The 14,124-nt window shown below is 39.8% G+C and overlaps 1 protein-coding gene across 1 annotated transcript; it reads left to right on the top strand.

The window, feature by feature from the left end:
* The first annotated feature begins 10,369 nt into the window (after positions 1-10,369).
* Positions 10,370-13,684, top strand: LOC140860577 (uncharacterized). The gene is made up of 7 exons (XM_073263578.1): positions 10,370-10,894; positions 10,937-11,008; positions 11,076-11,126; positions 11,183-11,316; positions 11,437-12,335; positions 12,423-12,737; positions 13,368-13,684. Exons 1-7 carry the CDS (start codon positions 10,370-10,372, stop codon positions 13,682-13,684), a joined length of 2,313 nt encoding a protein of 770 aa, XP_073119679.1.
* Positions 13,685-14,124: the final 440 nt, after the last annotated feature.

Raw genomic sequence — 14,124 nt, 5'->3', positions numbered from 1 at the left:
ATAAAAGTGTAAATAATATTAAACAAAATATTGTTTATACAAAGAGTCAACAAAGCCCATAGCCACACAGTTGGCTCACTGGGCACCCACTCTTACAATCTCCCACTTGCCCTATAGCCAACTAGTCATACTACGTAGACCCATTGCTTCGCGATGTTTGTCAAACAATGGTCCTGGCAAAGGCTTAGTAAGTGGATCAGCGATATTGTCTGCAGAGGCCACTCGTTCGACACTGATGTCTCCTCTTTCCACAATCTCCCGGATTATGTGGTATTTCCTCAGTACGTGTTTGGATCTTTGATGAGACCTTGGTTCCTTTGCTTGAGCAACGGCACCCGTGTTGTCGCAGTACACCGGGACTGGACCAACAAATTCAGGAATGACGCCCAACTCTTGGACGAAATTCCTCATCCAAACGGCCTCTTTAGCAGCAGCTGATGCTGCAATGTATTCAGCCTCAGTGGTGGAATCCGCTGTGGTGTCCTGCTTGGAACTCTTCCAAGAGACAGCACCACCATTGAGCATGAACACAAATCCAGAGGTTGACTTCGAGTCATCCACATCACTTTGGAAGCTAGAGTCAGTATAGCCTTCCAGTTTGAGTTCTCGTCCTCCATAAACCATGAACATATTCTTAGTCCTTCGCAAGTACTTAAGAATGTCCTTCACGGCTTTCCAATGCATTTGACCAGGATTAGACTGATATCTGCTCGTGACACTCAGAGCAAATGCTACATCCGGTCTGGTAGATATCATCCCATACATGATACTACCTATAGCTGACGCATATGGTACATGTGTCATATTCTCTATCTCTGCATCAGTCTTGGGACACATAGACTTGGATAGAGAAACTCCATGACACATGGGTAGATGTCCTCTCTTGGACCCATCCATTGAAAACCGTTTCAATATGGTATCGATGTAGGTTGATTGAGTGAGTCCTATCATTCTCTTAGACCTATCTCTATAGATCTGTATCCCAAGAATGTAGGATGCCTCTCCCAAATCCTTCATCGAAAATCTACCTGATAACCATATCTTTGTTGACTGCAACATCCCTACATCATTCCCAATGAGTAGGATGTCATCAACATAAAGTACTAAGAATGTCACCGCATCCTTAACTACTTTCTTGTACACGCAAGGTTCCTCCGGGTTCTTGATGAAACCAAAATCTTTTATTGTTTCATCAAATTTCTGGTTCCAACTTCTTGATGCTTGTTTTAGACCATAAATTGATCTCTGAAGCTTGCATACCTTATGCTCGCTTCCCATGGATGTGAACCCCTCAGGCTGCTTCATATAGATTTCTTCCTTAATGTCTCCATTAAGAAAAGCAGTCTTCACATCCATCTGCCATATCTCATAGTCATACCATGCAGCTATGGCAATTAGGATTCTTATGGACTTGAACATTGCGACTGGTGAAAAAGTTTCATCATAGTCAACTCCTTGCCTTTGAGTATAACCTTTCGCCACCAATCGCGCCTTGTAAGTCAATATCTTACCATCAGGCCCAAGCTTTCTTTTGTAGATCCATTTACACCCTATTGGAACAATTCCATCGGGAGGATCCACTAAAGACCAGACTTGGTTAGTATGCATCGAATCCAATTCTGACTGCATAGCTTCAAGCCATAAATTCGAATCCGCATCAGAAATTGCTTCCTTGAAGCTTCTTGGATCACATCCAATGTCGGGTTCATCTTGACCCTCTTCAAGAAGAAGACCATATCGAACTGGAGGTCTAGAAGTCCTCTCGGATCTTCTAGGTGCAGGCGTGTCCAGCAATGGTTCCTGAGGTGTGGGATCGTTATTTTGTATTTCGGGTTCTTCTCGAACTTCTTCGAGTTCCATCATCTCGCCTTTCTTATCCAATAAGAACTCCTTCTCCAAGAAGGTGGCATTCCGTGAAACAAACACCTTTGTTTCAGCAGGATAATAGAAATAATATCCGATTGAATTCTTCGGATACCCCACAAAATAACACAAGCTGGATCGACTATCCAACTTATCTCCCACTGTCCGCTTCACGTAAGCAGGACATCCCCAAATCCTCAAGTATGAATACTTAGGAGCTTTGCCATTCCATAACTCGTATGGTGTTTTGTCCACTGCTTTAGTGTGGACGTTATTCAACAACAATACCGCCGTTTCAAGCGCATAGCCCCAAAACGAAGGTGGAAGCTCAGTGAAGCTCATCATGGATCGAACCATGTCCAACAAAGTTCGATTACGACGCTCCGATACACCATTAAGCTGTGGTGTCATAGGAGGAGTCCACTGAGAGAGAATCCCATTCTCTTTTAGATAGTCCAAAAACTCGGTACTCAAGTATTCTCCACCTCGATCCGATCGAAGTGCTTTAATACTTTTACCTAGCTTGTTTTCTACTTCAGCCCTGAATTCTTTGAACTTTTCAAATGCTTCAGACTTATATTTCATTAAATATAAATACCCATACCTTGAATAATCATCAGTAAAGGTAATGAAGTAGGTGTGGCCATGTTGAGTCCCTACTCTAAATGGACCACAAACATCTGTATGGATCAAATCCAACAGATTCTGACTACGCTCAGGTTTCCCCTTAAAAGGAGATTTAGTCATTTTTCCTTTTAGGCAGGATTCACAAGTAGGTAGAGAGATAATATCAGACATATCAAACATGCCCTCTCCCACTAGCTTGTTCATCCTCCTTGAGGAAATATGACCTAGTCTAGCGTGCCAAAGGTTTGCCGGGTTTTGACTATCGATTTTCCTTTTGTTTGTTGTCGCCGGTTTGTCAATACAATTTACTGGAACGTCTTTTAGTTTTAAATTGTATAGATCGTTTTCAAGTTGTCCATTTCCAATTAAACATTCATTCTTGTAAATATTGCAAATCCCATTCACAAAATTACAAGAATAACCATCTCTATCAAGCATAGAAATAGAAATAATGTTTTTAATTAAATCTGGCACAAATAAAACATCTCTCAACAATAATTTAAAACCATTCTGCAAAATCAAACAAACATCTCCAATGGCCGTAGCTTCAACTCTGGAACCATTCCCGAGCCTCAGCTGGGTCTCACCCATTCTAAGCCTGCGACTTCTTGTCATCACCTGCAAATCATTGCAAATGTGAGATCCACATCCGGTATCCAATACCCAAGAAGTTGTATTAAGTGACATGTTTATTTCGATATAGAACATACCCTTTGCAGTTCCCAACTGCTCAAGATACTCCTTGCAGTTGCGCTTCCAATGACTCGGCTTCTTGCAGTAATGGCAAACATCCTTGGATTTTCCATCGTTTGAAGCCTTTGTCTTTTGCTTCTTCTCGGGTTCCACTTTCTTGGGTGGGGCAGAACGTTTCTTGCCCTTCATACTTGGCCCCTTCTTAGCAGAAGATGAGGAGCCCACCAAGAAAGCTGGCTTATCCTTCTTAAGTGTGGATTCATATGTAACGAGCATATTGACCATCTCTTCAAGGGTGGCCTCTATCTTGTTCATATTAAAATTTATCACGAATCCATCAAATGAAGAAGGAAGAGATAGAAGCAGCAAGTCCACATTGAGTTCATGCTCCAACACCAAATCAAGGGTCGCTAACTTCTGTATGAGCCAAATCACTCGTACCCCATGATCACGGACCGAAGTCCCTTCACGCATGCGGCACGTCATCAACTCCTTAACAGTAGAGAACCTTTCAGCCCTCGACTGAGCCCCAAAAAGTTCCTTGAGTTGCGTGTGAATGTCAGCAGCATTCACCGTGTCCTCAAATCGCCTCTGGAGTTCATCAGACATCGAGGCTTGCATATAGCATTTGGTCTTGATGTCATGGTCACACCATGCATCAAGTTTGGCCAATTCCTCCGGACTTATGTCAGCTGGTGCTTCCTTCGGAGGTGCTTTCTCTAACACGTAGAGCATTTTCTCCGAAGTTAAGACAATCTTCAACTTCCGGAACCATTCCGTATAGTTGGCGCCAGTCAGCTTGTTTTGTTCGAGGATCGAGAATAAAGGATTTCGCGAATTCATTGTATGAAATACTGAAAAGGAAAAACAGACATATATCAATGATTGTTTAACAATTTACTAAGACATAAAATAGGCGAATTTAATTTTATGAATCTCACTCCCACTATTTTAACGATTTCACCACCCTCTAGTGAAAACGGGAAACTTTTTCCTTAGTGAGAACATGGAGTCCAATTGACAAACTTATGGTCCCGAATAATATCAGCCAACCATAATTCTCAAAAGGTAGAGCCCAATTGCTTCCAAAGCAACCCCCATGTATTTACCTCATGTCCAATAAGGGCCCAATAATATGACGCCGTTTAAAGTGACATGTCAAGATGACCCATCAATATTAAGTTGTGATGGACGGTCGCCATGTGGATCCCCCAATAATATGAGCCGATCCCATGGGAGTTCCACCCAACTTACAACATTTGTCGATCCAATGTACAGCTTTCCGACGGACGGGCCCCCCCAATAATATGAGCCGGACCGTATCCGCGGGTAGCATCACATACATTGACCGTTGATGGAAGGTAGGAACATTTAAACAATATTTAAATTTCCTTTATTTATCTTGATATAAATTTTAAATCATATTTAAAATGAGGGATTTTATTTATAAAAATATTTGTCTCATCATATTTAATTTATTGCATGCATTGCCGGATTCACGCAATTTATGTCTAAACATGCATACAATCATAATATCACATATTATATAGGATGATCGATTCCATTTCTAATTGACCCGTGGTTGCCAATCATGGGTCTTAGTCCAATCCTAGGTAATATGCAGTATGCAAATGCAATCCTATTACATATGCTTCCAATTTACATTTCTTCAGTCTTCATTGTCTGCTGGGCCCACCATCTTCAAATCTTGATCTCCCACTAAATCTAATGTATTTACAATAAATAACAATGACAAGTAGGGGATACATTTTTAGGGGGTGGGAACGGGCTATAAACCAAGCCCACTTTTATTACATATGACATTCATATCGGGCCATAAACCAGGCCCATTAATAAAACCAACAACAATAAAGACAAAATGTAAATTCCTAACATACACCTACAAAATTGGTCATGGCAATCGATCATCCTTATCCAATAATATTTAATTCAAAATTAATTTATTGGATAACATGCTGTGGCAATTCAAATTTAAACAAGATAAAATCATATTTTATATATAAAATCACATTTCACATATAAAATCATATTTTATCTCCATATCAAATAAAATCATATTTTATCTATAAAATCCAATTTTACAAATAAAATCATATTTTATCTAATATATCATAAGATCATATCTTATCATCAATTGTACCAAAATAATTGATTTCAAAATTCAATTTACGGATAAAATATTAAAATTTTCCAAAAATTCAAATTTATCCAAAATCAATTTTAAAATTTACGGACTCGAACAATTCGATCCGAAATCTCGTGAACCAATCAAAAACAATTTTTTGACCGGACCAAAAATAAAATTTTAACATATTAAAATTAATTTTTAATAAAATATTAATTTTTTCCCGCGGGCCACCCGGGACACTCCCGGGTTGGCCCGCACCCGGGGCGCGGGCCGGGGCAGCCCGGCTGCCCCCTTAGGGCAGCAACGCTTGCTGCCAGGGCGGCGCCGAGCGCTGCCCTGCGCAGCGCACAGCGCTGCCCTGGGCAGCGCCGTGCGCCGCCCTGGGCGGCGACGGTCGCCGCCCTGGGCGGCGCCGTGCGCCCCCTTTGGGCGGCGCCGTGCGCCGCCCCTGGGGGCAGCGACCATCGCTGCCCCTTCCGGGCAGCGATCCAATCGCTGCCCGGGTTTCGCCCCCGGAAAAAAAATTTTTTTTTTTATTAAAAATATTTATTTTGTTTCAAAAACCGAGACTCAAAAATTTTGTACAATTGATTAATTCAATCGATTGATCTGAGCAACCTGGCTCTGATACCACTGTTGGGTTATGGCGAGTTCCCAGACCAATTACGATTGATACCCGGTGCAGCGGAAGTTTAAAATTTTCATGGAACGTTTCCATGGTATGGGTATCAACCGTTCATCGATTGAATTACGTGTGTGTAAAATTTAAATAACAATTAAATAAATTTTACCTCAAATCTCGCAACGAGATTAATGGACACCAACAGAACAATTCTGCTCTTGTTGTCTCTCCCTGGAACCGATGAACGCCTTCAATCAGGTCCACGAACAGAGGTTTAATCCCTCTGATAGATTGCACTAGAAAATCTATCAGAAGTTTTCTGCGAAGAGATTACACGAATCTGATTCGTTATTCCTGACCGCGATTCAAAATCACAGACCGGAATTTTCTCGGGCAGAGGACAGGGAGGGGACGGCCGAAACTTTTGAGAGGCTAGGGTTCGATTTTTGCTTCTCAAAAATTATGAGCTGTTGTGTGTAATTTCTGTACTGAAATAACTTATTTATAATGCAGGCCACTAACACCTTAGGGCCCATTAGTCATAAGCTGGGGCCCGACAAGCAAAGCCCGCTCGTTCAGAAATTAATATAAAATTCATCGTGACTCCGATTGATGAAACGATTTCACCAATGTGCACAGAAACCATTTCTGCACGTTTTAAAGTCAAAATAAATTTTCCTGAATCCGAATTCAGTGGTTTCCAAAAAATGTCCATCCCTATGTCATTTTAGGAAATCCTACTCCCTTACTCTTATTTAAGAAGTCCAACTCCTTAGTTCATTAAATTTAACTCTTTAAATTTAACTATCTCAACGGGGATTAAAACTCCATTACACTGTGTGACCCTCAATGGTTCAGGGATACAGCTAGCCGTGGGCTCACAACTCCTTGTGACTCGGAACAACACTTTCCGACTTGCCCAACGAATCATGGTAAAGCGCCTAGCAACATCGCCCCATGATTCCCTAGGTATCACTGATAGTGCCTACAAGAACCAGTAGATTTTGGTTAGCGTACAGTACGGTCCCTTCATCCAAATATCCCGATCGAATCAACAACCATTGGTATATCGAGAGTCGCTCAAGATTCGATAACTATGCAATACATCTTGAAGATCAAATTAGTGACATCGCATGTGCTATTAAGAAACCATTTCTTAAATCACATCAAGTACTCTGGCCAGAGATTTGTCACACTAATATCTCCTCAGATCGCATAGGATATCCACACTCGCAAGTATGTGGTGAATCCTTGACAACAATGCATTGACTCCTATATGTGTCGTAACTGTACCCAATCTCGACACCTGATGACCCCCTCAGAGTCGGTAAACGAGTCAAAGCACAGTACTAGCATATAGAGTCTCCATGATGTTTCAAGTCGTAAGGACTAATGGTGTACAACCAAAACCGCGGACTTTATCCACTCGATAAGTGATAACCACTTGGAAAGTCCGGATAGGGTAGTTCGACTATTCATCCTATGAATATCCATTTGCATGCTTCGAACATCTCCATGTTCCCTACCAATGAAACGTGGTACTCCGCATCGCAAATGCTAGTCTCAAACTCGAGCGATCCTTATCCTTATTATCGGACGGCTCAATCGACTAGGAACGGTTTTAGAATATACAGTGACTATAAGATGTATTTCATGATAGACATCTCCATGTTCTACCACATCTTACATACACTATAGTATATTCAAGGTCTTTATCAAAACAACAATAGTATATAACAATATGAAGTAATATAAAGTCATTGCCATAAAAGTGTAAATAATATTAAACAAAAGATTGTTTATACAAAGAGTCAACAAATCCCATAGCCACACAGTTGGCTCACTGGGCACCCACTCTTACACGACGGGCTCCTTCTCAACCTCTATCTCTTTCGGATCCTCCTCTGGATCTTCCTCGGGTTCTTCCTCAGAATCCTCTTATTGCAGCTGATTTACAGCCTGAAGTAGAATAGCATTATGATTATTCAAATTTGCCACTGTACCCTGCAATTGTTGGACTTGAGCTTCCAGCTGCTGGATATGATCTCGCATCTGTTGACGACGCTGCACATGTTCTGCGCATGACTGCTGCCCCAACTGCTTCTCATGCTCCACTTGTTTAGTCAAGTGGCTAACAACACCAGACAGCTCTGCTATGGTGTCCTGTGCTGTCCCCAATCTGTCTTTCGTCTGCTTATGCTCTATCTCAGCTGCCTCCATTTTTCCTTTCGTTTTGTTATGCTCTTCTTCAGACTTAATCACTTGGTTGCGCAGAGCTTCCTCACGAAAGTGATTAAGGTCCATGTCATCAAGGAGATATATGTTATCCCCCCTCACTTGCTCTAACTCATATAAGTACTTGTTGGCCCTCTTCTCCCATTCTCGCTGCTCACGCCTAGCAAGAACAACCTTAGCGCAAAGTCGAGTAATCTTATGCTTCTGGTTATCAATAACCAGTTGCTTCATTTCCTGAAAGAAAACAAATGGAAAGGCAAGGCTTAGAACAAAATATCAGAAATCAGCAATTACACAACACATGAACAGTTTGCAATAATTACAAACGAAACGGGGCTCTTCGAAAAATTTTTCCAAAAATGGAAAATTTTGAGATTTTTAGTTGAGCTGACAGTATCGATTGTGAGAATCGTGACACAATCGACGGAATTGGATTTCGAGTTTTTTTTATAAAAAAGTTATAAGCATTCTAAATCTTTCCTAAAACGGCAAAAACGCGATTTCGGAGGCCTAAACGAATGAATTCGGCCGAAATAAGAGTTACCTCATCGCAAAATTATGACTTTGATTTGTGAGATCGTTTTGGAGGGGACTACATTGGCCTTTTGGCCTACTACGAGAAACTACCAAAAAATTTCTAAGGAATTCCCACCCGGATTATGAACCTGGCGGTCTCTGATACCACAAAAATGTCACGCCCCGAGATCGGAACGCAGCATCGGCGTTGTTAACAATTTTAAATCGTAAAACAACAAGCCATGTAGTGTATAAATAGCCTTCAACCAGTCTTTTACAAATCCAGAAATGTCTTTACAATATCAAAACATGACAATAGCGGAAGCGAAACGTAAAAGATAATAAAAGTAATAAGACTGTTATCATTTCCATAATTTTAGACTTGATCACCAACCCCAGAATGCGTGTTGCTCATCGTCATCCAACTGCTCTTTGGTATCTGGGAAGGGAAGTAAGGGGGATGAGTGTTTTGGGAAACACTCAGCAAGAGGGGGCCAATCGTACATTCAAACATCGAATATACATATATATAGGAGTTCAAAAGGAGCATGTTCCAACACATGTCGCAACATAGATCAAGACAAGGAAAAACTTGAAACTGAGCATCAACACATATCATGAATGAAACATAAACTTAGACATAGCACTGTTATTCATCTCGTTAAGCATGAATACTGATCAGTCCCTAATTTTTACTCCTCTAAGGGGGCGAGGCCTTAAACGGTTATTATAACCCACCGCATCAGGGTCATATCATATCTTATCATGTTTTCAGAATTCCTTACCAATTCTTAATTCGAATTCTAACAGTGCATAACAAGGAGTTTCATGGAATAAACTTGTACATAATTCAAAGAAATATGAACCAGGAGATGTACGATTGAACTTTCACAAACAAGATCATGAACGTTTTTAAAACATATATAGGTATAAGCCCTCTTACCTTAAGTGATTTGTAAGAAAATTGTGCAGAAACTGATGTTGATGGTAAGCCTCAAACGTGAGCAAAATAGAACAGAATGCTTGCTTTGAAACTGGGACAGAAACCTTGCTCAAACTCTGGACAGGAATCTGCTTGAACTGCTGCTATCAAACAGGTGCTGCTTCTGCTATGCTTCGAAAGTGGCAGAAGGTTGGAACTTGAAAATGTGCAGAGTTTTACTCAGTTTTTGTGCTCGAAAATGGTATGATTTCCCTTCTAAATCTGCCACTATTTATAGGTATAAAAAGCAGCTGAAGGGCCTCCCATTCATGACCAATAACTCATATTAACAGCCATCATTCTCCATTATTGTGGCTGTTACATTTTTGACTATTATATGCAGCATGAATTTTGAAATTAACAACATAATTCATCAGTTTCAGCAGCCACTACTCTCCATCATTGTGACTGTTACCATTCCTTATGTTCAATTGGTTCTTGCCCCTTTGTATTTCGAAATTCAACATCATTACACCATCAGTTACATTTGCTTTTATATGACTGATAGAGTTACAGCTTTTGCCTTCAAGTACATGCATATAACCGTGGCTTCACATCATCAACTGGAATCCTCTTGTAATACCACCGCCAGTTGATCTTGCTGGAATCCTCTTGTAATACCACGGCCCTTGGAAATTGAAGATGATCATGTACATTCAATCCATTGAGTCCAACACCTCCTATGAGAGATGATGATATACCTGGACCAAAGCCAAGAGCACAATGGACACCTGATGAAAATATTGCGTCTATTTATAATGTAAAATCTCTTAATGCTATGTTCACTTCAGTTGATATGAATATGTTTAACCTAATTGGTACTTGTACTTGTGCAAGGGATGCTTGGGAGAAACTACAAACCCACTGTGAAGGCTCGGCAAGTGTCAAGAAGACAAGGATGCGTCTCATAACTTCAAAATTTGAGAAAATGAGAATGGAGGAATCAGAGACCATCATGGAATATAATGGAAGATTGAAGAGTCTTGCAAATGAAGCATGTGTTCTTGGTGATCCTATTTCGAACGAGAGACTTGTGTTCAAAATGCTTCGTTCTGTTTCCAAAAGATTTCACACCAAAGTTTGTGCTATAGATGAATCCAAAGATACATCTATAATGGATTTAGATGAGTTAACAAGTTCTCTTCGCACATATGAGATGGAGTTGGAAGCTGAAGATGACTCCAAAAGTAATTCTATTGAATTTCAAGTATCTAATGATGTTGACATTGATTTTTCTGAAGTTCAATAGGAAGTGAAGGAATCTGATCTTGAAGAGAATTCGATTGCCTTGATTTCAAAGAAATTTACTGATTATCTCAAGGTAATGAAAGAGAAGAAGGATGTGAAAAGTGCACAACCTTTGAAATTTTCAAAACTGCCTATTTCAGAGAAGCCTCAAAAACCAGCTAATACTCGAGGACCTCGCCAAAGGTATGAAGGTAAGATTCAGTCCTCAAGTAAAAATTTTGATAATGTTCAATGGAGGGAATGTAAGGGATATGGACACTATGCATATGAGTGTGCCAATCGCCTTCGTAAAGGTATGAATGTTTCTCTGAGTGATGATGATTCAGAAGAAAAACAAGAAAAGGTTGAACAGGAAGATCTCATATCTTTTACTGCTTTGCTGCATAGTAAGAAAAATTTTCAGATTAATCCACTTGGTGTTGGCTCCGGTGTTGCAACACCTAGAAGAAACACAGGTAAAAAATCTGTTTGTTTTGTTGCTTCTAACCTTGATAATTCCAGTGATCAAGAAGAACAGGTAGCTGACGCGTACACTCTGGAAGGTATACAGAAACTCTATGAGGAGTTGTACTGTGATTGGATCAAGAGAAATCAGTTGAACACAACCCTCACAAAAGAGAATACTGAATTAAAAGCTGATGTGGCTAGGTTGGAGGTTCTCATGAGTAAGAAAGATCTGGAATTAGGATTGCTGAATTCGGAACTTGAAAGAGCAAAAACAACACTTGATAAATTTAATTCCAGTTCAAACAAACTTGATTCTCTTTTGACTATGAGTAAGAATGATAAGTTTGGACTTGATTTTAAAGAAAGCGTTTTTGAAACTGGTGAATCTTCCAAAACTTCAGTGTTTGTGAAGGAAGGTAGTGATTCCTTGAACCATCCTTCAACTGCTTCTAAGGGTAAGAAACCCATTGTTGAGAAGAATGTTTCTGTCCCAAAGCCAAAACAATGGAAGCGCCCTTTTGTATGTCATTATTGTCTAAAACCTGGTCACATCAGACCTTTCTGTCGTAAGCTTAAGAATGACTATATTTTGTGGGAATCCAAGCAAGTGTTGCCCCCCGTGTTGCACAGCACCAAGCGCAACACTGACAGAAAAGAATCCACTGCGAATAAAGTTTGGGTACAGAAGTATGATGTTAAAAGTTTTGTTATTTATACTTCCTTGAAAGCTAACACTGCAGAAAATTGGTACTTTGACAGTGGAAGCTCTCGGCACATGACAGGTTTGAAAGATCACCTCACGGACTACATCGAACAAAATGAAGGTAGAGTGACGTATGGAGGTGGTGCAAAAGGAAGAATAGTTGGCAAAGGAACACTCAACGTGGAAGGATTTCCAAAGCTTCATAACGTCTTACACGTTGAAGGACTTAATGCAAATTTAATTTCAATTAGTCAACTGTGTGATGATGACTTGCATGTGAAGTTTGATAAGAATACTTGTGAAGTTTTTGATAATGCTAATCGTTGTGTTATGACAGGTACAAGATCAGTTAATAATTGCTACCAACTTGGTGAGGAATTGGCATGTAGACATTCAAAGTTCGATGAGTTTAGTCTATGGCATCAAAAGCTTGGACATGTGAATTTCAAGACTATAAAGAATTTGAGTAAGTTTGAAGCTGTCAGAGGTCTTCGAAATATAAAGTCTGATGTTTCATATGTTTGCGGTGCATGCCAAAAAGGTAAGCAAACCCGTGTGTCACACCACATGTTACAACACTGTGGGACAATACGGTGTCTTGAACTTTTGCATATGGATTTGATGGGTCCTATGGAAGTTGAAAGTTATGGAGGTAAGAAGTATTCTTTAGTATGTGTTGATGAATTTTCTCGGTTTACATGGGTAAGATTTCTTAGAGAAAAGTCAGACATTTTTGATGTTTTCAATAAACTGTTCAACGAGATTACTAATCTTCATGCTTTGGCTGTTGCAAGGATTCGAACTGATCATGGGAAGGAATTTGAGAACTCATCTTTTTCTTCTTTGTGTGATAATAAGGGCATCTCACAAGAGTTCTCTGTCCCAAAAACTCCTCAACAGAATGGAATTGCCGAAAGGAAGAATAGGACGTTGCAGGAGATGGCTAGGGTGATGATGAGCTCAAAAAATATCTCCAAGAGATTTTGGGAAGAAGCATTGAACACAGCTTGCCATATTTCTAATCGTGTCTATTTGAGAAGTGGCTCTTCGACGATTTCCTCTGAAATCCTCATGGGAAAGAGGCCAAATCTCAAATATTTTCATATTTTTGGCTGTGTGTGCTATGTTTTAAATGATAGAAATCACCTAGCAAAATTTGATTCCAAAAGTGATAAATGTTTGTTCCTTAGTTATTCTACAAATAGTCGTGCATATAGGATGTATAACCTTAGGACCAGAACAATTATGGAATCTATTAATGTTGTTTTTGATGATGGTGCAGATCTCAAAGGAAAAACTGCTGAATATGATATTGAAGGCTTGCTGGAAATTTCTCACGATGAACACAGTGTTGTTCCGGATGTTGCCATACCAAACACAACACTGGTGCCTCCAAAAACTGTTCATGAAGAAAATTCTCATAACAATGAGAAAACTGAGGTATCTACTAAAAAGAACATTCCAAGCAAGATACAAAAGAATCATCCATCATCACAGATTATTGGAGATGTTCATGGAACAAGGCAAACCCGAGTTAAGGACAAAGTTGACTACCATAAGATGGCTGGGTTATTATGCATGAGTTTCGTATACTCATAGGTAATGCATTCTTGTTTTGTCTCCAATATTGAACCTAAGAATGTCAATGATGCTTTGAATGATGAATTTTGGATAAATTCCATGCATGAAGAACTTGAACAATTTGTCCGAAATGATAATTGGTTTTTAGTTCCACCTCCTGATCATGGTAATGTCATTGGTACAAAATGAATTTTCAAAAATAAAACCGATGAATCAGAAAACATCATTAGGAACAAAGCAAGGTTGGTTGCTCAAGGGTATACACAGGTTGAGGGGATTGATTTTGATGAGACTTTCGCTCCTGTTGCCCGAATTGAGTCAGTCCGATTATTGCTAGCTATTGCATGTCATATGGGTATAAAACTTTACCAAATAGATGTCAAGAGTGCGTTTTTGAATGATATTTTAAATGAGAAAGTGTATGTGAAGCAACCCAAAGGCTTTGAAGATCCACACCA

The sequence above is a fragment of the Henckelia pumila genome, chromosome 4, assembly GCF_033568475.1.
Source record: "Henckelia pumila isolate YLH828 chromosome 4, ASM3356847v2, whole genome shotgun sequence".
NCBI classification, from domain to species: domain Eukaryota; kingdom Viridiplantae; phylum Streptophyta; class Magnoliopsida; order Lamiales; family Gesneriaceae; genus Henckelia; species Henckelia pumila.
This window is presented reverse-complemented; position numbering and strand designations above follow the sequence as displayed.

Excerpts from the sequence above, each read along its gene's own strand:
- LOC140860577 (XM_073263578.1), top strand. The coding sequence starts at position 10,370 with ATGAGAGATGATGATATACCTGGACCAAAGCCAAGAGCACAATGGACA. Across the intron at positions 10,895-10,936 it reads GTAATTCTATTGAATTTCAA|GAAGTGAAGGAATCTGATCT; the intron begins GTATCTAATGAT and ends GAAGTTCAATAG. Across the intron at positions 12,738-13,367 it reads GGAAGTTGAAAGTTATGGAG|ATCTCAAAGGAAAAACTGCT; the intron begins GTAAGAAGTATT and ends ATGATGGTGCAG.